The sequence below is a fragment of the Procambarus clarkii genome, chromosome 14, assembly GCF_040958095.1.
Source record: "Procambarus clarkii isolate CNS0578487 chromosome 14, FALCON_Pclarkii_2.0, whole genome shotgun sequence".
Classification (NCBI taxonomy): Eukaryota; Metazoa; Arthropoda; class Malacostraca; order Decapoda; family Cambaridae; genus Procambarus; species Procambarus clarkii.
This window is the reverse complement of record NC_091163.1, coordinates 35,200,168-35,226,628: the sequence shown is the minus strand read 5'-3', so window position 1 is coordinate 35,226,628 and position 26,461 is coordinate 35,200,168. Positions and strand designations below refer to the sequence as shown.

At 41.4% G+C, this 26,461-nt stretch overlaps 1 protein-coding gene and 2 non-coding genes across 6 annotated transcripts in view; 1 reads left to right on the top strand and 2 right to left on the bottom strand.

The window, feature by feature from the left end:
• Positions 1–18,321, bottom strand: part of LOC123770331 (uncharacterized) — a 40,991-nt gene extending 22,670 nt beyond the window's left edge. For 2 of the 4 annotated variants that reach the window (XR_011228466.1, XM_069324458.1), the window contains exons 1-7: positions 18,185–18,321; positions 13,554–13,716; positions 9,215–10,806; positions 8,356–8,503; positions 6,388–6,474; positions 5,978–6,093; positions 2,540–2,684 (exon numbers count right to left, since the gene is read on the bottom strand). Coding sequence is in view for 3 of the 4 variants with exons in the window: in XM_069324458.1 (XP_069180559.1) it covers positions 2,556–2,684; positions 5,978–6,093; positions 6,388–6,474; positions 8,356–8,503; positions 9,215–10,806; positions 13,554–13,707 (2,226 nt within the window). In the remaining variant the exon portion in view is untranslated. Of the gene's footprint in view, positions 1–1,361; positions 2,685–5,977; positions 6,094–6,387; positions 6,475–8,355; positions 8,504–9,214; positions 10,807–13,553; positions 13,717–18,028; positions 18,138–18,184 lie in introns of those variants that run through there. The other 2 variants (XM_069324457.1, XM_069324459.1) reach the window with 2 other exon arrangements.
• A 3,948-nt stretch (positions 18,322–22,269) lies between these two features.
• TRNAG-GCC (transfer RNA glycine (anticodon GCC)) lies at positions 22,270–22,340 on the bottom strand. Its single transcript has one exon. It is a non-coding gene; the product is annotated as a tRNA-Gly (tRNA).
• Positions 22,341–23,119: 779 nt separating this feature from the next.
• On the top strand, positions 23,120–23,190 carry TRNAG-GCC (transfer RNA glycine (anticodon GCC)). Its single transcript has one exon. It is a non-coding gene; the product is annotated as a tRNA-Gly (tRNA).
• The last annotated feature ends 3,271 nt before the right edge of the window (positions 23,191–26,461 follow it).

Sequence of the window (26,461 nt, the reverse complement as noted above, 5' to 3'; positions counted from 1 at the left end):
TTACTGTCTTCTTGCACAAGGTAACCAATCATGTTCACAATTAGGTCTATAGTTCATTCATCAATGCCATCATTCACCGTGCCGTAAATGCTGTGCGTATTAGTGGCTTTAGGCATAGTATGTACTAGCTCCATCTAGAAATCCAATATTATGTTTGTAACTCAATTTGAATGTATGTACTTTTACCTGAATAAACATTATCTTATCTTACCATTTATGGACTCAAAATACAGTACATCCTCCACCTTCTGAGTTTCTCATAACTTTACATATAAACCTGCCTGCATGGTTTCTTTTGTTTTTCCCATTCACTTACATATAAAAGAGCTTCCCATTTTCAATTTTGTATTCATTATTCTCCTTATGCCTTTATTTATTTCCAAGATTATTTTTGTACAGCACCAATCTCTTGGTATGCTCCTTTTTCAATTTTTTTTTTAACCTCAATGGATCTACATGATTGACTGGTTTAATTATTTGACAGCACTCCCTCTCCATACAGCAGATTCATTCCACAAATCACACTCAAAATTTATAAAAAAATTATATTTTAATTTTCATTTATGCCGTAGATAATCAACCGACACCTTTAACGCAAGTGTCACTTTACACGCATACATATAGAACAACACATACATCACAATCACGCAATGCAGCTTACCAGCCATACAATGTCATATACAGCCATACAATCATGATGGCATCATGTTGGTTCCCATGTTTAAATCTGGGTTCACATGGTTTATGAATCATGACTGCATCAACGAGGGTCCCCATGGACAACCATGATGGACCCACATTGGCGGCATCAATGGTATCCCCATAACGGCATCAACATGGGTCCCAAAGGTTGACCATTGGGACCAATCATTATTTCATCAATGTGGATCCCCATGGATGACCAAGTATGATGGCATTACTGTGGGCCTCATGGTTCATCAATCATGATGACATCAATGTGGGTACCCATGATTGACACATCATGATAGCATCAATATGGAACCCCATAGTTGATCAATCATGATAGTATCAATGTGTCTCTCCATGATTGATGAATCATGAAGGCATCAATGTAGCCAAAGCTTCAATTTTATAATTTGTTACCAAGTTAAATGAAATGTCATAATAACTCTCTCAAAAGAATTTTCAGCATATAAAACAATTCTATTTTTCCAGAAAACCCGGCAAGCCATTTAGCTCCTACATCGTACCGCGTGGTAAGATATCGTACCATAATCGTACCGTATGGGTGGTCGTGGTAAACGTACCACGGGTGGTACCGTACTCATACTGTATGGACGGTCATGGAGGCCAACAGAAGCCAGTAACTAATGGGGACAACAGGACAAAAACACGAGACATTGTACACAAGTCTTTATCTACTTCCTACATTACGTGGCATGCCAGCGGGTAAAACATACGTATGCAACATTCAATCAATCTTATCAACATTGATTCAATGTTTAATCAGCATTATCAATGTTGATTCAATGCTGGATCAATGTTATCAATGTTGGATCAACGTTGGTTCAATGTTGGATCAACGTTGATGCAATGTTGGATCAACGTTGATTCAATGTTGGATCAACGTTGATGCAATGTTGGATCAACGTTGATTCAATGTTGGATCAACGTTGATGCAATGTTGGATCAACGTTGATGCAATGTTGGATCAACGTTGATTCAATGTTGGATCAACGTTGATTCAATGTTGGATCAATGTTGATTCAATGTTGATGGAATGCGGATCAATGCTATCAATGTTGATTCAATATGAAATGATGTTATCAACATTGATTCAATGCTGGATTAACGTTATCAACGTTGATGCACTGTTGGATCAGCATCATCAATGTTGGATTAACTTTATCAACATTAATCTAATGTTGGATTAACATCAGCAACATTGATGCAATGTTGGATCAATGCTATCAATGTTAAACATTGCTAACATTGGTTCAATGTTGGATCAATGTTATCAACATTACCAAGTTGATTCAATGTTAAATCAACATTGTATTGTCAATATTTGCTCAGAGGATTAAAATTTCTCACTAAAGTGATATCCACACCACACACCAGATGATGAAGCAACGACGATGTTACACACACGACTTGATGATAGTCCAGAACGGACAAAAACGTCGTCGTCTCTCCATCTTCTGGTGTGTGGAGTGGTCATCATATCTTAAGCCACGTCAAGGTGACTCATCGCCTCACTAAAGTGCATAAATCTCTAAGTACCTATTAGTGAAGTTAATTTATAAAACAATCAATTGGAGAAGCTGACAATGCTTGATGGCAATACACATTCTGCTCGATGTTAATTTTCATTTCAATAGAAGAACAATCATTTTGTAATAAACATCATATGAATTCTTTTTTATAATAGTTCATCATTCTACTGGCAACACACCACCAGGGCGGGTTGCCACAGGCAAGGCTGCAGCAGTAGAGCTCTTGAAATTGCCAATAAGTAATCATATAATTTCCTAGACATAACCCTGCTCCATCTCTCACAAATATAATCAAAACTAACCATCGTTTACGAGTGACTACGGAGCTTTCTTGGGCTTGGGCATTAGTCCGAGGGACTGTAGACATATCTTGGCCGCCTCTGCCTTTGCCACCTTCTTGGAAGCCACTTCTTCCTTGTGTTTATATGTGCGCCCATTTACAGTCACCTGCAAAAATATGTACAAAATTCATGCATTACGAATTTATTCATTCATTCGAACTTATCAAACACTTCCGAAGAATGCCTGATCAACCAGGCTGTGATTCACACGTCAGACTGCGAGCAGCCGCGTCCAACAGCCTGGTTGACCAGATGACCAACTGGGAGGCCTGGTCAGACCCAGGGCTGCGGGACTGTTGATCCCCGGAAGCTACACAAGGTAGCCACAAGGTAGCTACAACTTTTCCATCATGCATCATGAAGTACACAATAAATTTTAATTAGCTGAACTGATCCAAATGTGACGACTAAGAACAGTCACCTAATAAAATAAGCACAAAATTGATGTGTGTAATTCTTTCATCAGATACTTCAACAAAATATTTCAGATGTTCAATTGATTCAGCTGTGATGAGTAAACCAATTAAAAGATAATCCCAGCTGTACCCGGTACTTAGATTATAAATATTGCATGCAATATTTATAGCCCTTAACACTAGAGATAAAATGCCATGGATATGGAAATATTATTTTGCAACCTTACTGCAGTCTAATTTTAAACTGATAATATGTGATCCACAAATTTGTCACAAATTAAGTATTGAATCCTGTCATAGTTTAATTCATTAATCAATGTATTCATTACATGCGCAGTTATTTTGATCTGAAACCATCACACATTCACATTTGCCAACGTTCTCTAGCCATTAATAATTTCATTTGATCAGTTGCAAACATTCAACCAAGACAAAGTTGAGCCTCTAAACAAGATCAACATGTTACCAGGTGTCTAGGAAAAACATTGCATATCCTGTAATATTCGGCCAAACATCTAGTCTTCAAAACATGAGCTTGAACCTGGCGGGAAGTGAGGGAATTATCTGGGGAAAGCGCTAAGCCATTACGGCTGCACTTGGAAGGGGTCAGGATAAGGATTTGGGATGGGACGGGGGGATGGGAAAGGAATGGTCCCCAACCACTTAGACAGTCAGGGATTGAATGCCGATCTGCATGAAGTGAGACTGTCGCTCTACCGTCCACCCCAAGTGGTTGGTCACTTCAACCTCGAACACAGAACAATTTGGCCGTGCTAGAGGCAAACATTAACCCCATTGCAGTAATTTCAAAATAGTCAAGAAACCCCCTTCCAATCTGTGGATAAATAAGTATATAAGCAGCAAAAGACTGAGCCATTGCGAAAAGATATTTCAGTGTAGTGAGAGTTATCAGTGGAGTCTCACAGAGATCAGTACCAGGACTTTTATTGATCCTGATACTGTATATGTAAATGATTTCCCAGGTGGGCTGATGTATGTAAATGATTTCCCAGGTGGGCTGATGTATGTAAATGATTTCCCAGGTGGGCTGATGTATGTAAATGATTTCCCAGGTGGGCTGATATACGTAAATGATTTCCCAGGTGGGCTGATGTACGTAAATGATTTCCCAGGTGGGCTGATGTACGTAAATGATTTCCCAGGTGGGCTGATATACGTAAATGATTTCCCAGGTGGGCTGATGTACGTAAATGATTTCCCAGGTGGGCTGATGTACGTAAATGATTTCCCAGGTGGGCTGATGTACATAAATGATTTCCCAGGTGGGCTGATGTACGTAAATGATTTCCCAGGTGGGCTGATGTACGTAAATGATTTCCCAGGTGGGCTGATATACGTAAATGATTTCCCAGGTGGGCTGATATACGTAAATGATTTCCCAGGTGGGCTGATGTACGTAAATGATTTCCCAGGTGGGCTGATATACGTAAATGATTTCCCAGGTGGGCTGATGTACGTAAATGATTTCCCAGGTGGGCTGATGTACGTAAATGATTTCCCAGGTGGGCTGATATACGTAAATGATTTCCCAGGTGGGCTGATGTACATAAATGATTTCCCAGGTGGGCTGATGTACGTAAATGATTTCCCAGGTGGGCTGATATACGTAAATGATTTCCCAGGTGGGCTGATGTACATAAATGATTTCCCAGGTGGGCTGATGTACGTAAATGATTTCCCAGGTGGGCTGATATACGTAAATGATTTCCCAGGTGGGATAGGCTTCTTACTTTCAAAGTTTGCTGATAATGCAAAAATAATGAAAAAATAATTACAGTGGAAGATAGAAACTACAAGATGTTCTGGAGAGACTGTGCACTGTCTGTTGAACAATGGTTTGGGAGTATATTTGAAGAGGGTTCTTAAGAGTTCCTCTATTCCCCAAGCCTGGTTTAGGGCCAGGTTTGACTTGTGATCATTTGATCCAACAGGCTGCTGCATAGAGCAGCAGCCTACTACTGCTAACTGTCCAAAAATAAGCAGTCTGCCCATTTCTTTGTCTTGCCAGATCTAATATTGAATTGGATTTGTGAGGTAGAATTTGACATCCCTGTTCTTCCTCAGAACTTGGGCCTCACACGCATGGGATCCACGGTTTGAGACTCCTACAGCCCAGGTGAATGGAATCTTATCTCCAAATGTTATAATAATCTCTTTCCTAAGATTTTCTCCATCTTCTTACATGGTATGCAAATGACATGGGCCAGAAGTAAGGTGCCTCCTGTCTGTAGTTTACCTACTGTCAGTTTCAGGAGTTCTTCTGTACTCTAAGCCCAGCCTGAGGCCAGATTTGTTTGATGACAACTAACTTTGTCAGGCTGTTGACTGCGGTGGTGGCCAGCAGGCCCATATATCCACTATAACCTGCTGATCCATCACATTCTGCAGGAATTTGTCCAGCTACATCTTGAAATAATTCACTTTCATTCATTATAATGAATGAAAGTGAATTCATTTCCCTCTGATAATTCCCTCATTCATGGAGATGTTTCTTATAATTTGTGGGAGGAAGTAGAAGAGCCTTGGCCACTGGAGGCAGCTCACACCTGAGATGGATCAGAGTGCAATGACTAGCATTTTAATAGTTTCCTTACAGCTGATGCCTCTGTTCACCTAACAACAAATTGGTATTCTGGAGTTAGTCAAGTGTTGTAGGTTGCATCATGAGGAAGGTCAGTAGGTAGCGTAAGGGGACCTTACACCTGGTGTCTCTGTTCACCTAGCAGCAAATTGGTACCTAGAGTGTAAGGAAACTGTTGTGATTTGCATGCTGTAATAGACCAGTAGTTGTCTTAGTGGGACTTCATCTTGGGACTATTGTTTGGGACAGGCTTCCTGTCCCAAACAATAAGAAACTTGACATAAAACAACAAGAGATGTGCAAGTACAATATCTAAAGAAAACAAGACAGAAGACTAAACACGCAACAATATTCCTCCAGGATACATTAGCAAACACTAACCTTCATGATAATCATTTTCTTGTGAACTGGGCCAGACTCGGAGATCACCTCAAAAATGGGTGCCGGCCAATTGCGATTTGTACACAGCTCAATCACAGCCGAGACTGGGTGCTTGCCTGAAGTGAAGTCATTTATCATTACAATTTGAACTATGGAAATCCTGTAAGTTTTGATTTACTACAGCTTTGTCAGAGTATCTTTCAGAAAACAATTCATTATAACAAAATTGACAAAATATTGAAGGTTCGTGATGGGCTCAAACCCGCATTCCTGATCACCACAGACACATGAACACAAGTGCAGTGACTTGTGTCCCAGGGATGTGGGTTCTATCCCATCATGTGGCCTCAATATTTTCAGATATATCACACTTGTGATTTCCTTGTGTATTACCAATTTTCACAACTCACCTGCAATAGCCTTAGCTGTAAGTTTCTTTGGCCGCTTCTGAACTTGCTGTCCAACTTTTGATTGCCATCCCCCTGCATAATAGGCTCCTGCAAATGATCGCTGATATAAGTCTCAGTTTGAACACTACTAAATTGCATGAGACCTATACAGAACAGACTGAAATGTCATCACTTGTATTTCATTTCATGTGTGTGCGCCAAGGAAACAATTCGAGAGACGGCTTGCAAAACGGAGCCGACAAAGTATCAACCCCCGAACACATGTTGCAGTGCCCCCGCCAGCACTGCATGATAAGAGGCGACTGTATTCGGCATGAGCTGCCAATCAAGTAAAAGCCAGGAAAGAAAGTAGAGCACCACACACTCAAGAAACCGAAGAACAACGACAAAGGGGAAGAAAGTGATAAAAAGAGTGTCATGAAGCCTCATGCTGTCATCAAGAAGAGAAACGAAGTTGGAACACAATAAAAAAAAAACACCCGCTTGCCAAAAAGATGCCGATAAATATGTGTAAAAAATATCAGATGCAAAGAACGGAAAAGTTCAAATCAGCAAAATACATCACTGGGCTGACCTGATAAAGGCAGAGATGTGGAAAAATGCCCTGGTTTGGACACCGAGTAAACAGCTTCTGAAACCAAGACTGAGCCGGCCACCAAGGAGCCAGCAGGATAACCCTTCCCTGATAAGACTCCAACCTGGCCAGGACCCAGAGCAACAGCCAGACCAGGAGACAGAGGTACAGAACCTGCCTCCCCCCCCCCCCACCACCTCAACCAGTCCAGCTGAAAGGAATCCATTACAAGGGCCTCGCGATTGGGGAACAAAGCCACTTGCTAAGGAAACTGCCGATTCCAGGCCGACACAAAGAGGTTCACAACTGGGTGCCTGTAATCTTGTAAAGCCAAAATAAGTAAGCCGCATCAACAGTCCATACCGTGGAAATAAAACAGAACTGAGACAGACCATCTGCAAGAACGTTGGACACTCCCCCGGACATGAACAGCGCGAGAGCCAAACCCCGAGAACCCAGGAGACAGGCCACTTGTAGCATCCAGCTCCAAAGAGATAGGGACTGAAGAGACCTCCCCCCACCAGTTGAGACAATGAACAATGGGGCAATGGGGAAACAGTCCGAGTGGAACTGGAGCATGGAGCCGGAGGGAATCCAAACCCCCCACAAAGTCCTGATCCATTCTGTGCGCTCAATGAAGGAGAAATCAACAACCCTGGCTGGTTTGGTGGCCTCTGGTCACAAAATCCCAACACAGAGTCGAGGTGTCCGTGAAATCATCGCGCCCCTGTGAGGGACGGGCCAGGTTCTGGTTCTGGTCTCAAGAAGGCCAAACAAGACTCCTGTGACTGATGTGATCTAGTAGTCGGGAGCCATCTCAGCAAGAGAGCTTCAAGGGGCCACACAAGGGACTACTGCCGGTGACCTAGTAGTCAGGAGCCATCTCAGCTGAAAAATGACAGGTTGCATAACAAGAACTTTTCCACAAACAAGATATGCACTGGCAAGATATATAATAACTTACAATTGATAAACACTTCCAAATGATACCTGATCAACCGGGCTGTGAGCAGTTGCATCTAACAACCTGGTTGACCAGACCACAACCAGGTTTGATGAGAGACCGAGCTGCAGGGAAGTTGATCCTTGGAACTAATGCAAGATACGCCCAAGATACTGTCCCTGGTTGGCTTATATATGCCTCACAAGGGCCTGACATGGATTGAATTGGGTGGAACTTGCCCGGCAGTTCACGAACCCCATTAAAGGAACCCTCCCAGAAAATAAACCCTTTAAATGAAAAATGTTGTGTTCATTATTATTTTTCAAACTTTTTAAATTTAATTTTTAATAACAATGCTTATGTTTTAAGGCTAAATTAGAAAAAATACAAATCTGAAAGTTATTCTAGAGTAAAGGTGACTGAGTCTCCTTAAGAAACACAAACAACTCACCTGGAAGGTCCATATTGGCTTCAGGCATTAGTGGCTCAATCATTCCCTCCTTGTTCTTGCCGAGACCTTCACCCGGCATCCAGCCCATTTTCTGCATATATTTCATTCCGAAGTGTGATCTTACAGGGGTAATTCTTCTATGTGGATCCTGAGGGATTCATAAAGAAACAATTACTATACTAATTAAAGTAGCTTTTTAATATTGAAACTATATTTCTCCATCCATTTGGACTGGTCAGAGCAGCAGCTTCACTTCCTACATGGTCGATGTTTGACCACCACTGGTTTAAATGATTGGGCATCTTTCCTTCACGACTTCCTCTTATCCCAACTCCTTTCCAGTCCTTTTATCTCCCTTCCCCCCCCCCCCCCCAAGTACTACAGCCATACTAGACTAGTGCTTTATTCTCGATATAAACTGACTAGAAAATATTGAGGCCATATGATGGGCAACCCTGGACTTCCCAGACGCACACTACTGACTGAACCATGATGGGTCCAACCAAGTATCTTGGTAATCATATATATGATTACCAAGTATCACCCCCAAGAGCACTACCAGACTTGCCAGAACTTCACATTCATCACATGACCTTAATATTTTCTCAGGTGTAAATCACATTCTTATGTGATATGAGTCAGAATCCTGAGCTACAGAAGGTGTTGAGTAAAGGTATCCTGAGCAACACAAGGTGTTGAATAAAGCTGTTCTGAGCTACCCAAGATACACAAAAGCTTACAACCAAACAAGCAATTAAACTCTGATTAATATGGCTACTTGTAAACCCTAAATAATATGGCTACTTGTAAACCCTAAATAACATGCTACTTGTAAACCCTATATAACATGGCTACTTACATTCTTGGCCATGCCCTCAGAGGCCACTGGAGGTTGGGCTTTAGACATCTTCCCACCAGGGCTATTTTCTGGCCAGGACTGTGAATATCGATCCATCTCCTGGCTCTTTTTAGTCCAAGCCTGTGCTGGTGGATTTTTTAAAAGGCTATCCTGCTGCCAGGCCTGCGTTGGTCGATTTGTCAAATTACTCTGTGTCCAGGGTTGCGTCTGTTCGCCAATCAGATGCCTATCCTCGTCCCATGTTTGTGTTCGTTGATTTGACTGTGAACTTGTCTGATTCCAGTTCTGTGGTCTACTTGAAATGCTATTGTTTGGCCCCAGCGATGGCGGTGGCCGACTTGTCATTGAATTAACTTGTCCAATAGCAGTAGGTTGTCGATTTGTTGCCGAGTTACTCTGCCCCCACGAAGGTGGTGGTCGGGTTATCATCGAGCTACTTTGTTCCCAGCTCTGTTCAGGTCGACTTATTAATGATGTACTCTGTTCATAGCTCTGTGCTGTTCGAATTAGCAAAGAACCCTGTTCCCAGCTTGGTGCTGGTCGAATTAGCAATGATGTACTATGTTCATAACTCTGTGCTGGTCGACTTAGCAATGACGTACTATGCTCATAGCTTTGTACCGGTCGACTTAGCAATGAACTACTCTGTTCCCAACTTTGTGTTGGTCGACTTGGCTTTAAATTACTTTCATCCCAATTGTCTACAGATTGACTTGACATAGGAATATCTCCTTCCCAAGTCTGTTCACGCCGGCCCAACATTGAATTATTCTGCTCCCAATTGTCTGCTGATCTACTTGACATGGGGGGATCGTCTTCCCATGTCTGTTCATGCCGGCCTGACATTGAATTATTCTGCTCCCAATTGTCTGTTGATCTACTTGACATGGGAGGATCGTCTTCCCAAGTCTGTTCATGCCGGCTTAACATTGAATTATTCTGATCCCAGTTATCTGCCGATCTACTTGATGGAGGAGCATTTTGGTCCCAAGCCTGTTCCTGGCGGCCTGACACTGAATTATTCTGATCCCAATTGTCTGGTGAGCGACCTGACGGAGGAGCATTTTGTTCCCAAAGCTGTTCTTGCCAGCTTGACCTTAACCTACTCTGTTCCCAAGGTGGCTGGGATGATTTATTCTGTTCCCATGGTGGCTGGGATGATTTATTCTGTTCCCATGGTGGCTGTGATGATCTATTCTGTTCCCATGGTGGCTGGGATGATCTATTCTGTTCCCATGGAGGTTGTGCTGATCGATTTGACAAACAACTATCTTTCCAGGACAGCGGTGATCGAAGTGAGTAACTGTCCTCAAAAGCTTCTCTCATTTGACTTGACAAATTACTATATTGTCCAAAAGTTTGCGATGAGCGGCTGGATGACAGAGGATTCTGCCCCGAGTTCTGTAACAATCGACTTGAAAGTGAGGTACTCTGTTCCCAAGAATTTGTTGGCCGACTGAAGAGATGGTTACTCTGTCCCCATGTTGGTCGTTTAAAGAGGGGTTTACTGTGTACCCAGGGTTTAAGCAGACGACTTGCCAACTGCTTGGTCTGTGGCCATGTGTCTTTTTGTGTAGCGCCCTGAGCTTTTTCTGAAAAGAAGAAATGGTAGTTACTGCCTGAAAATATATAATTAAAATTCAGTTTTAATTCCCTTGCAGTGCGTCTTGGAAATCTGGACGCAACGCATATCAACATCTTCCACATTTTTAGCGTTCTTGATTTCGTGAAAAACAAAATGTGTAGTGTACACATGCATTATAAAAGCCCACTGATTGAAAATATGGTTTTTTTTTATAACTGTTCTCAATTTTTTACGAGCCACCGAGTAATTTTGTTTCATTTTCTTTGCCACCAGAACTCACTCTATTGAGGATCTTTAAAATCTTTACACTACTATCTATTTAAACAGTGTTAATCCCACACTCTTCTGGCAGCCTTCTCACTTCCTGGCCACACTCTTTCATCATCAAATTAGAACTTTCAGCAATATTGAGATACCTTATCTTCAGAATATTTTGAAGCTGTATGATAAGATCAAACTTGCGTCCCTGAACATCCCAGATGCTGTACTAGTATATCACATTCTTGTAATTTTATTGTGCTTTTTTAACTGAGAAACAGATGAGGGCAGTAATGAGAGACAGTGTATCTGACTGGAGGAGTGTTGCTAGCGGAGTACCACAGGGTTCACATTCCACCAGTGATGTTCGTCGTCTACATAAACAATCTACCAGAAGGAATACAGATTTATATGAACATGTTTGCGGATGATGCTAAGATACTGGGAAAGATAGGAGATGCAGACGATTGTAATGCCCTTCAAACTGATCTAGATAAAAAGGGTGCGTGGAGCAACAAGTAGCAAATGGAATTCAATGTGAATGAATGCCATGTTATGGAATGTGGAATCAGAGAAAATAGACTACACACAACTTATGAATTACTGTATGTGGAAAGGAATTACAGAACTCTAATGAAGAACGAGACCTAGGGGCTTACAGGGGCCTGACAGCCGAGTGGACAGCGCTTTGGATTCGTAGTCCTGAGGTTCCGGGTTCAATCTCCGGTGGAGGCGGAATCAAATGGGCAAGAGTTTCTTTCACCCTGATGCCTCTGTTCATCTAAAAGTAGATAGGTACCTGGGAGTTAGACAGCTGCTACAGGCTGCTTCCTGAGGGTGTGTAACGAAAAAGAGGCCTGGTCAAGGACCAAGGACACTAGGGCCCCAAAATCATGTCAAGAATCTCAAGAAGGGGGGTGGTTTTGGATAGTAAGCTGTCACCAGAGGCACACACAAAGAACATTGCCAGAGGAGCGTAAGCATCACTTTCCAACTTCAGACTTGCTTTTCATCATGTGGATGGTGAAATACTAAAGAAACTGTTCATGACTTTTGCGACCAAAACTGGAATGTGCAGCAGTTGTATGGTGCCCAAATCTCAAGAAGCACATAAACTGGAAAAGGTGCAAAGGGATGCTACAAAATGGCTTCCAGAACTGAAAAACAAGAGTTACGAGGAGAGACTGGAGGTGTTAAACATGCCAAAACTAGAAGATAGAAGCAAAAGAGGAAATATGATCACCACTTACAAAATACTAACAGGAATGGAACCAAATTAACAAAGAGGAATTCCTGAAACCAGCAACTTCACGACCAAGAGGACACACATTCAAGTTTTCCAATAAGGAAACAAAGGTGCCCAAAAAAAATTATTAAGTTTTCTTTTGCAAACAGAGTGGTAGATGGTTGGAACAAGTTAAGTAAGAAGGTGGAGGAGGCCTAAACCGTCAGTAGTTTCAAAGCATTATACAGTACGACAAAGAGTACTGGGAAGTCGGGACTCCACGAGCGTAGCTCTCATCCTGTATCTACACTTAGGCAATTACACACTATGCAAGGTATCTCTGCACATTGTACACACACACACACACTATACAATGTATCTCTGTACATTATACAAACACTATACAAGGTATCTCTGTACATTGTACAAACACACACACACTATACAATGTATCTCAGTACATTGTACAAACACTATACAAGGTATCTCTGTACATTGTACAAATACACACACACACACTATACAAGGTGTCACAAGTATGGAGTACCATCTCTCTCTTCCTCTCAATACCATTTGCCTTGTGATCATGGACAGAAAACCTCTTCTCTTCTTTTGTGAATGATAATTGTTGACCCATTGGACATATTCCATGCATATAAAATAATAATGAAATAATAAATAATAAAACCCCATTCCATCCATTTGTCCTATTTTTCCAAATGTAAGAGATACAGGCTGGGATTCAACCAATGTCAACCAGGCACCGGGCTGTGGTTGGGTATGTGGGCCTGCGGGCCGCTCCAAGCAACAGCCTGGTGGACCAAACTCTCACAAGTCGAGCCTGGCCTCGGGCCGGGCTTGGGGAGTAGAACAACTCCCAGAACCCCATCAACCAGGTTATCAAGCAGGTATCAAGCAGGTATGTCTACTTATAAAATCACTACTGTACTGTACATCTATCCTCCGTTATGGTGGCTTAGTTTGCATTCATTATAACAGCTTTTGAGCTCCAACGTGCTGAGGTTGTGTGTAACAATAAGACCAGGCAGTGTTTCCAATCCTCGTCAACAGTTTAATAGATACAGACAAGGCTGCCAGGGAAGACGTACAAGCATCCTAAGTAGACACATAAATGCTTAATGAATCTTAGCCATAGTCCAGACTCAAATAGTACAGTACATATATAATTCATACATAGTAACATACACATTATATATACACACACACACACACTTAACAATCTACACACTGGTATGTCCATCAAAATGTACCTTTTTCTCGATGTGGAGCACCATTAGATACCGGGAACTGCTCGCGGAGTTGTACTTTCTTCTTTTCTAGTGCTTTTTTCATTTGTGCCTGCCTTTTTGCCTGAGATCCACGTTGAAAACGTGGAACCCATTTTCCCTTTTTCTTTGGCGGCATAATGACTTTCTGAAAAACAAACAATACCCATTTTAAATTTAGCCCCAATAAATGCAGTTTTATGCTTCCTGTTAGAGTGTGATATTATTCTTAAATGATATTTACCTGAATTTATCTGGATTCATATAACACCACTGTCAGCAGGTTATCTTAAGCCAAACCCTACTAGTTTTTCCTGGAAATATGACCTGTAGACGATTTTCGACTCCTTTTAGCACTCTTGGAGCTTTCCCTTCTTACAGCTCACCTTAACCCTGACCCTAATTGTTTACCCTGGAACATGACCCGCCAATTAGTAAACAACCAGGTCCCCAACTATTGCTGGGTAAACAGGGCCAAACTTAATGATTTAACAGACAAAATTGGTCACAAGGTGTGGGCTGACTGTGCTACCACTATGCCGCCAGGAATTGCTTGCAATTGAATAAAATAGTTCAAATATAGAAGGTCAATATATTTGGCTATTCTGTACCTGGTACATATTTCATATTAAATACAAAAAACATTCAAACCTGCATAAACCTGTAAAATAAGAGTGACATGCTGCCAGGTCACTATTAACTGTAGTAGTAGTAGGCATTCATCAGTCTCAGGAGACTATGGAGTCGTGCTTTGGTTGTCGGGCTAGAGTGGCCTCTCCAGGGCACAAAGCCAGGGTAGGTTGATACAGGGAAAAAGCTGCTACCCATGCAGCAGATCCCCCCTCTCCGCGGCGCCAAAAGTCTCCAACGGAAAAGCAAACACCAATACGATTGGTTCCAGCATTGTCGCAGGAACTGTCAGAACGAGGTTGAAGGCAACAACGAACTGTCCTAGGAACTACTGTACTGTACTAATAATTCAAAGGCCATATCCCAATTACAGTACTGTCAAGTTACACAACTTTTACATCTATGATTTCAATAACTGGAAGTGGTCTATGCCCTCAGCTTGTAGCTAAGGGACCCAGGCTCAATACCCAGACAGAACAAAAAAGACTCGTCATGTTTCCTTTCACCTGATGCCTCTGATCACCTAGCAGTTTAAACATGTACCTGAGAATTTGGTAATTGTTGTGGCTTGTATCCTAGGAAAGATCAATAGGTGGCCTAGATGGGAAATAACCTCAATTAGCCTCAGTACAATACAGCCTAACTGTCCAGACAACAGGAACTGAATTAAATATTAAACCAAATGACATACTGTACCTGTGTATTTACTGTATCCTCTACATTTTAGCTCTGAAATGAACCATATCATTTCAGCAGTTGCTGTTCATGAATGATATTACTAGTTGTGGGCCAGCAAGATAAAGGCAGAAACATCAATACAGTGTCATCAGCTAATGGTACAGAACCACTCTCCATTCAGGAATAATATGGAGGGTCCTTCAACATGTTGCCACCTTCCTCTTCCTATTGAGACCACTAGAGATGGCAGCCCCTCAGGTAAAATTTAGGTAAACATACTTGCGCTGAATTCAGCTAACACTTCGAGTCCACTTGAATATGTGGTAACACAGAAAGATGCAGTCCTTCTGGCGCAGTGGTAAAGCACTCGCCCAGTGCTTCGCGAGCGCTTCAGCCTGGGTTTGTATCCTGGCCGGGAAAGATTGACCGGGTGCCAATCCTTAACTGTAGCCTCTGTTCACAGAGCAGTGAATGGATACCTGGTTGTTAAATGATTTGGCAGGTCGTATTCCAAGGAAAATTAGGATTAAGGGCCTCCATGAAACGCTTAGCGTGATAGTGGCTTTACGATAATGTAGAACACTTGCATACAGTATATAGATAAAATTAAAGAAAAATCATATAATAATAAAAGATTACACAAGGTTTAAAAGGTCTTAATCAGACCTCTGCAGAAATTATACATTAACTCGATGCCCAAACCACACACCAGAAGACAAGGAGACGACAACGTTTCGGACCGTCCTAGACCAGTATCAAGTCGACTGTGGACCATACACAATTGACTTGATAATGATCCAGGACTGACTGAAATGTCGTTGTCTCCTCATCTTCTGTTGTGTGGTTGGTCATCATATTTTTGGCCATGTCAGTGTGACTCATCATCTGCTCTTACAATATATCTGTACATCTTGAAATAAATTATAACGATAAGCAAATAACAAGCTTCTTGCAAGACAATGACAACGTATTTATGTTATTACACAATGAAGGTGAGACATTCTGTTAATACTTTAAACAATGTCAATACTTAATATTTCTGTTTACAATTTATGTTGACAACTTATACTTTTGTCACATATTTTACAAACCTAATACTGTACAGTATATCCTATCCTAAACTTATCTAACCTTAATCTAATCTAATCTAACCTAACCTAACCTAACCTAAACATTACACAGCAAGTGTGAGCTACAGGAAAAAACAAAAAAGCTAACTAAACCCAAGGAATAATCAAGCGTATCTCAAGCGTAGTTATTTAACTGTATAAATCTCTGGTGCGCCATCACTTGGATTACTGTATCAAGCATGGAGACATCATCTTCAGGAGGATATAGATGCTCTGGAGAAAGTACAACACCGGACAACAAAAATCATTCCAGAGCTAAGTCAACTCTCGAACCAGGAAAGATTGAGGGCCACAGGCCTAACAACACTGCAAACCAGGCATGACAGGGCGGAACTTATCAAAACTTTTAAAATACAGTACAGCACTGAACAATTTACAGGAAGTTGATCCAGACAATTTTGTCAAAAGGAGAGATGTAACACAAACAAGGAACAACGGTGTCAAACTCAACAAGCCACAATGTAACACAAACAAGGAACAACAGTGACAAGCTCAACAAGCCACAATGTAACACAAACAAGGAACAACAGTGACAAGCTCAACAAGCCACAATGTAACACAAACAAGGAACAACAGTGACAAGCTCAACAAGCCACAATGTAACAGAAACAAGGAACAACAGTGTCAAACTCAACAAGCCACAATGTAACACAAACAAGGAACAACAGTGACAAGCTCAACAAGCCACAATGTAACACAAACAAGGAACAACAGTGTCAAGCTCAACAAGCCACAATGTAACACAAACAAGGAACAACAGTGACAAGCTCAACAAGCCACAATGTAACACAAACAAGGAACAATGGTGACAAGCTCAACAAGCCACAATGTAACACAAACAAGGAACAATGGTGACAAGCTCAACAAGCCACAATGTAGGACTGAGAACAGGAGCTCCTTCTTCACCCACAGGGATATTTTTATTTTTTTGAGATATATACAAGAGTTGTTACAGTGTTATACAGCCACTAGTACGCGTAGCGTTTCGGGCAGGTCCCTGGAATACGATCCCCGCCGCGAAGAATCGTTGTTACAACCAAGTACACATTTTACTGTTGAGTTAAACAGAGGCTACAGTTAAGGATTTGCGCCCAGTAAATCCTCCCCGGCCAGGATACGAACCCAGGTCAAAGCACTCGCGGAACGCCAGGCGAGTGTCTTACCACTACACCATGGAGACTGGTGGTATTAACCCATGGAACCTCCTACCCGCCGAAGCCATATCCCTAGAGATTGCTGCAATTCAAAATCCAGCTGGATAAAATCATCCGGACAAATCCGGGACCTTTGACAAGCTGCCGGCAGACTGTCCTCGTCAAAACCACTAGAGATGGTGGCCCTCAAGTTAAATCAGGTAACCTAACCCATTCTATCACATCATAACCTAGCCTAACCGGGAGCCGGTCGGCCAAGCGGACAGCACGCTGGACTTGTAATCCTGTGGTCTCGGGTTTGATCCCAGGCGCCGGCGAGAAACAATGGGCAGAGATTCTTTCACCCTATGCCCCTGTTACCTAGCAGTAAAATAGGTACCTGGGTGTTAGTCAGCTGTCACGGGCTGCTTCCTGGGGGTGGAGGCTTGGTCGAGGATCGGGCCGCGGGGACACTAAAGCCCCGAAATCATCTCAAGATAACCTCAAGATAACCTATCATAACATACACACAAACCAAAATAAGAATTAAAATGTCCCAGGTGGGGGACCTAGAACTAGGAGAGAGAATAAGCCGTATCATACACAACAGATATTAATGGTTAATCTTACTGAAGCTAACACAAATTAACTTAAGCTAACCCAAGCGGGCCTAACACAGCCTAACCCAATCCTATACTACGGTTTTGACAACTTAAATTCATAAGACCCTTTACTCCTGTGTTGACTATTGGTACTGTGGACACTCTTAAGCCAGGAGTATATATGTCCTCTGTACATATATCCTGGTACTATATATGTACTCTATATATATATATCCTGGTACTCTAGGGTCACTACGGCTGGTGAGCACCCTAGGCCGGTAGTGTACCTTGTTATGGGTTCCCAGGCGAGGTTTACACGTACTCTAAGGTCACTAACTGGTAAGTACTCAAGGGTCACTACCGCTGGTTAGTACTCAAGGGTCACTACCGCTGGTGAGTACTCAAGGGTCACTACCGCTGGTGAGTACTCAAGGGTCACTAACCTTAGAGCAGCGTTAGGGTGCCCCAGGAGGCCTGGGCTAGGAGGCCTGGGCTAGGAGGCCTGGGGTAATGTGGTGGGAGGCAGGACAGTCCGGGCCGGCGTCCTGGCGGTACTGACCCTCCTCCTCCAAGCTCACCATCATTTACCTGAATTTACCTGAGAACAAGTGGCCTCGATCAGGACAAGAAGCCGTCGGCTTGTTAAAGGTCCCTCCTCATTTATCCTGAGAATATTTTCCAGTTTGACTTGAAAATTTAAAAGTTTTTTGGAATTTACGCTTTGGCGGGTAGGCGGTTCCAGCCTGTTATTTGCCTGAATTTACCCGAGGGTCACTAACACTAGTGGCCTCGACGAGGACAGGAAGCCGGTGGCTTGTCGAAGGTCCCCCCTTATTTGTCCTGATGAACTTTTTTCCAGTTTGGCTTAAAAATTTAAATTTCTTGGAATTTACGGCTTGAGCGGGTAGGCAGTTCCCTGATACTTGCCTGAATTTACCTGATGGCCACTAAGAAGCAACAGTGTCAAGCTCAACAAGCCACAATGTAACACTAACAAGGAACAACAGTGACAAATCAAATCAAATCAAATCAAATCAAATCAAATGGTTATTTAGGTAAGGTACATACATACAAGAGAATTTACATAGAGTGATGGATTTATAGGTAGAGCTAGTACATACAATGCCTAAAGTCACTATTACGCAAAGCGTTTCGGGCATGAAAAACTTAAATGACTAAAGCTTAATACTAATTGAGCATAAAGAGTAAAAGGAAAACATGGAATGAAAACATAGCTGAAAAAGCAGCACAAATACAATTCTGTCGACAAACAGCGCTCTTTAAAAAAAAAAAAAAAACAGACATTGGTTAACAATGGAGGGGTAAGGTAGGTTACAGGGAATTTATTAGGTATAGCCTCGTTTTTATCTTAAACTGGTTGAGAGAGGTACAGTCTTTAACATGGTTGGGAAGGTCATTCCACATTCTGGGTCCCTTGATTTGTAGAGCATTTCTAGTTTGATTAAGTCGTACGCTAGGAATATCAAAACTGTATTTATTTCTGGTGTGGTGCTCATGGGTTCTGTTACAACCGTCTATGAAGCTTTTGAGGTCAGGATTGGCATTATAGTTTAGCGTTTTATATATGTATAATACACATGAGAGATTGTGCAGTGACTTAATGTCTAACATATTCAGAGATTTGAGTAGGGGTACCGAGTGCATGTCTGGGGCCAGAGTTGGATATTGTCCTAATAGCAGCTTTGTGTTGAGTAATTAGAGGACGTAAATGATTTTGGGTAGTAGAGCCCCAAGCACAAATACCATAGTTGAGATATGGATAGATAAGGGAGTAATAGAGTCACCAGGGCAGGGCGAGGTACATAATATCTGATCTTAGAAAGAATGCCAACAGTTTTTGAAACTTTTTTTGATATATTTAGAATGTGTCCCTGGAAATTCAGCTTGTGGTCAATGAGAATGCCAAGGAATTTGCCATCTAATTTGTTACAAATTTGGGTATTGTTTATTTTGAGATTTATTTGATTAGAGGATTTATTGCCAAACAGAATATAGAAAGTTTTGTCAATGTTAAGGGTGAGTTTGTTGGCAGTTAGCCAAAGATGGACTTTATTTAGCTCAGTATTTACTGTGGCATTTAGATCAAGGGGGTCAGGACTGGAGTAAATGAAGGTTGTGTCGTCAGCAAATAGAATTGGTTTGAGGTGTTGGGAGGCATTTGGAAGGTCATTAATGTAGATGAGAAAGAGGAGAGGGCCAAGTATGCTGCCCTGAGGAACACCAATGTTGATGGGTAGGGTGGGAGAAATTGAATTATTCACAGAAACATACTGGAGCCTGTCAGTAAGGTAGGATTTGAGGTATTGCAGGGAGTGTCCTCTGACTCCATAATGATGTAATTTAAGAAGAAGGTTTTGGTGGTTGACAGTGTCAAAAGCTTTACGCAGGTCCACAAATAACCCAACAGGGAACTCATTTTTATCGAGAGCTGTATGAATCGAGTTAAGCATACTAATAAGTGCATCGTTAGTGCTTTTTTTGGGTCTGAAGCCATATTGGCAAGGGCTAAGTATATTGTGTTTGGCTAGATAAGAGTAAAGCTGCTTATAGATTAGTTTTTCAAAATTTTTTGACAAGTTTGGCAGGATTGATATAGGTCTGTAGTTGTTAACATCTGTGAGATCACCACATTTGTGGACAGGCGTTACTCTCGCTTTTTTTTAGAATATCTGGAAAGGTTTGGAGTTCAAGTGACTTGTTGAAGAGCAATGCAATAACAGGGGCTAAAGATCTGGAGGCTTTTTTGTAAATTAAAGTTGGTATCTCCTCAAGGGCACCAGACTTGGTTTTAAGGGAAAGGATTATCTCATTGACGTCAGTGGAATTAATAGGCTTTAGGTACAGAGACTGTGGATAGTTACCTGTAAGATAGTCCTTAACGTCAGTACTGGAAGATGGAATATCATTTGCAAGGGATGACCCAATGGAAGAGAAGAACCTATTGAACTCAATAGCAGAATCAGAGGCTGAAAGCTGACCATCGTTATTGGACAGGAGTGTTGGTTTGTTATTTAAAGTCTTCTTTGATCCCAATATTTGTGAAATTGTGCTCCAAGTTTTTTTAATGTTGCTCTTTATTTGGGAAAATTTATCTTCGTAGTATTTAGTTTTGGCTCGTCTAATTATCTTAGACAGCAATAATGAGTAATTCTTTGAGAATTCTTTGGAGACAATTCCTAACCTATACTTCTTCTCAAGGTCATGTTTTTTATTAATGGATTTAAGTATTCCCTTTGTAAGCCAGGGATTGTTAAGCCTTTTGGTTGTGACTTGTTTTGTAAGCATAGGACAGTGGGTGTTATATACAAGCTCAACAAGCCACAATGAAACACAAACAAGGAACAACAGTGACAAGCTCAACAAGCCACAATGTAACACAAACAAGGAACAACAGTGACAAGCTCAACAAGCCACAATGTAACACAAACAAGGAACAACAGTGACAAGCTCAACAAGCCACAATGTAACACAAACAAGGAACAACAGTGTCAAGCTCAACAAGCCACAATGTAACACAAACAACAAAAATTTACTATCAGAACAAAATAAACTGTCTTCAGACAACACTCAGCCTCTCTCTTTAAATCCATAAACATGCTGAACATGAACTCATTCCACACATTCTCTTGTGTCATTTACATGTACAAAACCCTACGTGCAAACCCTGATCTGAAACTCTTCCTGGACAGTTGTAATAGAGCACATAATCACCACACCAGAAATAAATATATTTGATATCCCCAGAGTCAAACTATATCTGTGTAAACACTATACAAATAAAAGAACCTTGTCTATGGAACTCACTCCCTAACGAATTGAAAACCTGTCCAACTTTTGCCTTATTCAAAACCAAAAACATGGAAGTCATTGGTACAAAAAGTACCTAATATCATCCTCATAGTTTCCTGCCTTGTGCTTCAGACTCACACTGTATCTAGTGCTGCCCACTCCCCCAATATATGTACCTAAGCCATACAACTTTACCATTGTAATCATTTATATCATATATTATTGTTATGCTGAACGCATATATGACTACAATGTACTTATTAATTATCAAGTTATGCTATAATAGACCTGTTGATAATCCTCAAATTTTACTACAATGTACCTATTAATTTTCTTCAAATTTTCTTACAATTTACTGGTAAATATTCTTCAAATCCTGCTACAATTAACCTAGTTATAATGATCATATAGATTAAGGACCCGAAACACTGTGTGTTAGTGGCTTTACAACCATGTAAAACACCAATGCTATGTGCTCTCATAAACCATATGTTCCTTCTTGTATATAAAGTAAATAAATATGGTAAACAGGTAATATAAAACCTCCTAAAAATAATGTTACTGTATTAATAATTTGAGAAAAATTCTCAAATGTTACAATATATATTTTATTAAATTTAGATTGTATCTGCATTGGATATAATATATATTTATTAATTTGTATATATATACAAAATATGTATGTACATATATATGACACAAACGAGTGGAAAAAATGTGCATCGGCCGGGAATCGAACCCGGGCCTCCCGCGTGGCAGGCGAGAATTCTACCACTGAACCACCGATGCTACATGCAGGATACTTTAGTTCTAAATATATAAAAAGTTATATTAAACCTTCCGTTACTTGTAATTAATTCAAATCCACCGGGGGACAGGCTGCCAGAGTATATATATATATACACACACACACGGTAGCCTTATATCAAGTTCCCCCCCCCAGGATACAACTCCCTCAACACGCTCACTAACTCCTCACTGCTGGGTGAATAGGTGCATGAGGTGACTGGAAACTTTAATAATTATCATTATACATTATAATATCATTTCACTACCAATTGAGAGACCGGGCCGCGGGGTGAGCATCGATCCCCGGACTGAGTATATTATTAAGGTAAAATTACCATCCACCCAAGACTGGGGGGATCGAACCCGGGTCTGGAGACTATACTACCGAGGTCCTCATACAGTAGTGTATCACTATACAACACTCGTCATTGTATAACAATAAATTTACCAAATTTTACCTGTATTGTTTACATAATTGAACAACACAAAAATTCAAATTCACAAATACGTTAAAAATGTGACGCATTGGTCAGTATTAACACGTAATGTTCACCGACGTTATCCAAGTCCAAAACTCCGTCCTCATGTGGTATTCTCAGCTCAATACGTCGTATTTGTAACGTAGTCAACTAATGCGTTCAAAATGCGATGTATTCGTACGTTTCTAACTAAGGGAAAAACAGCTGCGTTTTGTACGTCGCTGGTTTAATACAACAAGTTCATCGTTTATAGAGACAAATACATCTTTATTTTATTTAACAATATCGTAGATTATCGAAGCATCGGTGGTTCAGTGGTAGAATTCTCGCCTGCCACGCGGGAGGCCCGGGTTCGATTCCCGGCCGATGCATATTTTTGTTATATATTATAGAAGCAAGGAGTCAATAGATGGCAATAGAGTGCCATAATCCGTTACAATAGATGGCAATAGAGTGCGATAATCCGTTACAATAGATGACAATAGAGTGCCATAATCCGTTACAATAGATGGCAATAGAGTGCTATAATCCGTTACAATAGATGGCAATAGAGTGCCATAATCCGTTACAATAGATGGCAATAGAGTGCCATAATCCGTTACAATAGATGACAATAGAGTGCCATAATCCGTTACAATAGATGGCAATAGAGTGCTATAATCCGTTACAATAGATGGCAATAGAGTGCCATAATCCGTTACAATAGATGACAATAGAGTGCCACAATCCGTTACAATAGATGGCAATAGAGTGCCATAATCCGTTACAATAGATGACAATAGAGTGCCATAATCCGTTACAATAGATGGCAATAGAGTGCCATAATCCGTTACAATAGATGGCAATAGAGTGCCATAATCCGTTACAAATCCGTTAGTGAGTATAGTTGGGAGAGTCAGACTCTTACCTGACTTTACCTGAGAGCCGCGAACACTAGTGGCCTCAACGAGGACAGGAAGCCGGCGCCTTGTCAAAAGTCCCTTCACTTGCCTTGATGATCTTTGTCAGGTGTAATATGAACCATCAGAGTGATGCATCTTGGCGTCACTTAGAGCAAACCTCACACAAGATACAACTGTGTGCACGGAAGATGGATTTGGTGCATTATTGCTTTAGGCAGTGATGGGGTGGAGGCTGACTCCATACACAGGCACTCTTGGTGCGTACACATATACCGTATACCGTACACATATACACATAGACCTTACACCGTACACATACACACACATACCGTATACCGTACACATATACACATAGACCTTACACCGTACACATACACACACGTATACCATATACCGTACACATATACACATAGACCTTACACCGTACACATACACACACGTATACCATATACCGTACACATATACACATAGGCCTTACACCGTACACATACACACATACACACGTATACCATATACCGTACACATATACACATAGACCTTACACCGTACACATACACACACGTATACCATATACCGTACACATATACACATAGACCTTACACCGTACACATACACACGTATACCATATAATAATAATAATAATAATAATAATAATAATAATAATTTTTATTTAGGTAAGGTACATACATAAAGAGATTTTACAAAGTTTGTTGGGTTAATAGATAGAGCTAGTACATACAATACCTAAAGCCACTATTACGCAAAGCGTTTCGGGCAGGAAAAACATTAATGACTAAAGCTTAAAACTAATGAGTAAAAAGAATAAAATGTGTTGAGAACAAATAAAAATAGAGGTAAAAGAGGGGGGAACATGGTTGAAAAAGCAGCACAAATACAATTACAAATTAATACAGAAAATTACATTCAAACAGCGTTGTTTTGAAAAAAAAATAAAAAATAAGAAACATACATGGGTTGACAACAGAGGGGTAAGGTAGGTTACAGGGAATTTATTAGGTATAGCTTCGTTTTTAACTTAAACTGGTTGAGAGAGGTACAGTCTTTAACATGGTTGGGAAGGTCATTCCACATTCTGGGTCCCTTGATTTGTAGAGCATTTCTAGTTTGATTAAGTCGTACTCTAGGAATATCAAAACTGTATTTATTTCTGGTGTGGTGCTCATGGGTTCTGTTACAACCTTCTATGAAGCTTTTGAGATCAGGATTGGCATTACAGTTCAGCGTTTTATATATGTATAATACACATGAGAGAATGTGCAGTGACTTAATGTCTAACATATTCAGAGATTTGAGTAGGGGTACCGAGTGATGTCTGGGGCCAGAGTTGGATATTGTTCTAATAGCAGCTTTCTGTCATGTGTCATCCACACGTCCCTGGGAGTAGTGTGGATGTCATGTGTCATCCACACGTCCCTGGGAGTAGTGTGGATGTCATGTGTCATCCACACGTCCCTGGGAGTAGTGTGGATGTCATGTGTCATCCACACGTCCCTGGGAGTAGTGTGGTTGTCATGTTTCATCCACACGTCCCTGGGAGTAGTGTGGATGTCATGTGTCATCCACACGTCCCTGGGAGTAGTGTGGATGTCATGTGTCATCCACACGTCCCTGCAAGTAGTGTGGATGTCACGTGTCATCCAAACGTCCCTGGGAGTAGTGTGGATGTCACGTGTCATCCACACGTCCTTGGGAGTAGTGTGGATGTCATGTGTCATCCACACGTCCCTGGGAGTAGTGTGGATGTCATGTGTCATCCACACGTCCCTGGAAGTAGTGTGGATGTCACGTGTCATCCACACGTCCCTGGGAGTAGTGTGGATGTCCTGTGTCATCCACACGTCCCTGGGAGTAGTGTGGATGTCACGTGTCATCCACACGTCCCTGGGAGTAGTGTGGATGTTATGTGTAATCCACACGTCCCTGGGAGTAATGTGTACGTCATGTGTCATCCACACGTCCCTGGGAGTAGTGTGGGTGTCAGGTGTCATCCACACGTCCCTGGGAGTAATGTGTACGTCATGTGTCATCCACACGTCCCTGGGAGTAGTGTGGATGTCAGGTGTCATCCACACGTCCCTGGGAGTAGTATGGATGTCAGGTGTCATCCACACGTCCCTGGGAGTAGTGTGGATGTCATGTGTCATCCACACGTCCCTGGGAATAGTAAAATTAGCTGTGGCAGTATCATTAGCTGTTGCAGTACCAATTGCTGTGGCAGTATCATTAGCTGTGGCAGTAACATTAACTGTGGCAGTATCATTAGCTGTGGCAGTAACATTAACTGTGGCAGTATCATTAGCTGTGGCAGTAACATTAGCTGTGGCAGTAACATTAGCTGTGGCAGTAACATTAACTGTGGCAGTATCATTAGCTGTGGCAGTAACATTAGCTGTGGCAGTATCATTAGCTGTGGGGGTAACATTAGCTGTGGCAGTAGCATTAGCTGTGACAGAAACACTAGCTGTGACAGTAACATTAGCCGTGGCAGTAACATCAACTGTGACAATAACATTAGCTGTGGCAGTAACATTAGCTGTGGCAGTAACATTAACTGTGACAGTAACATTAGCTGTGGCAGTAACATTAACTGTGACAGTAACATTAGCTGTGGCAGTAACATTAACTGTGACAGTAACATTAACTGTGACAGTAACATTAACTGACAGTAACATTAGCTGTGGCAGTAACATTAACTGTGGCAGTAACATTAACTGTGGCA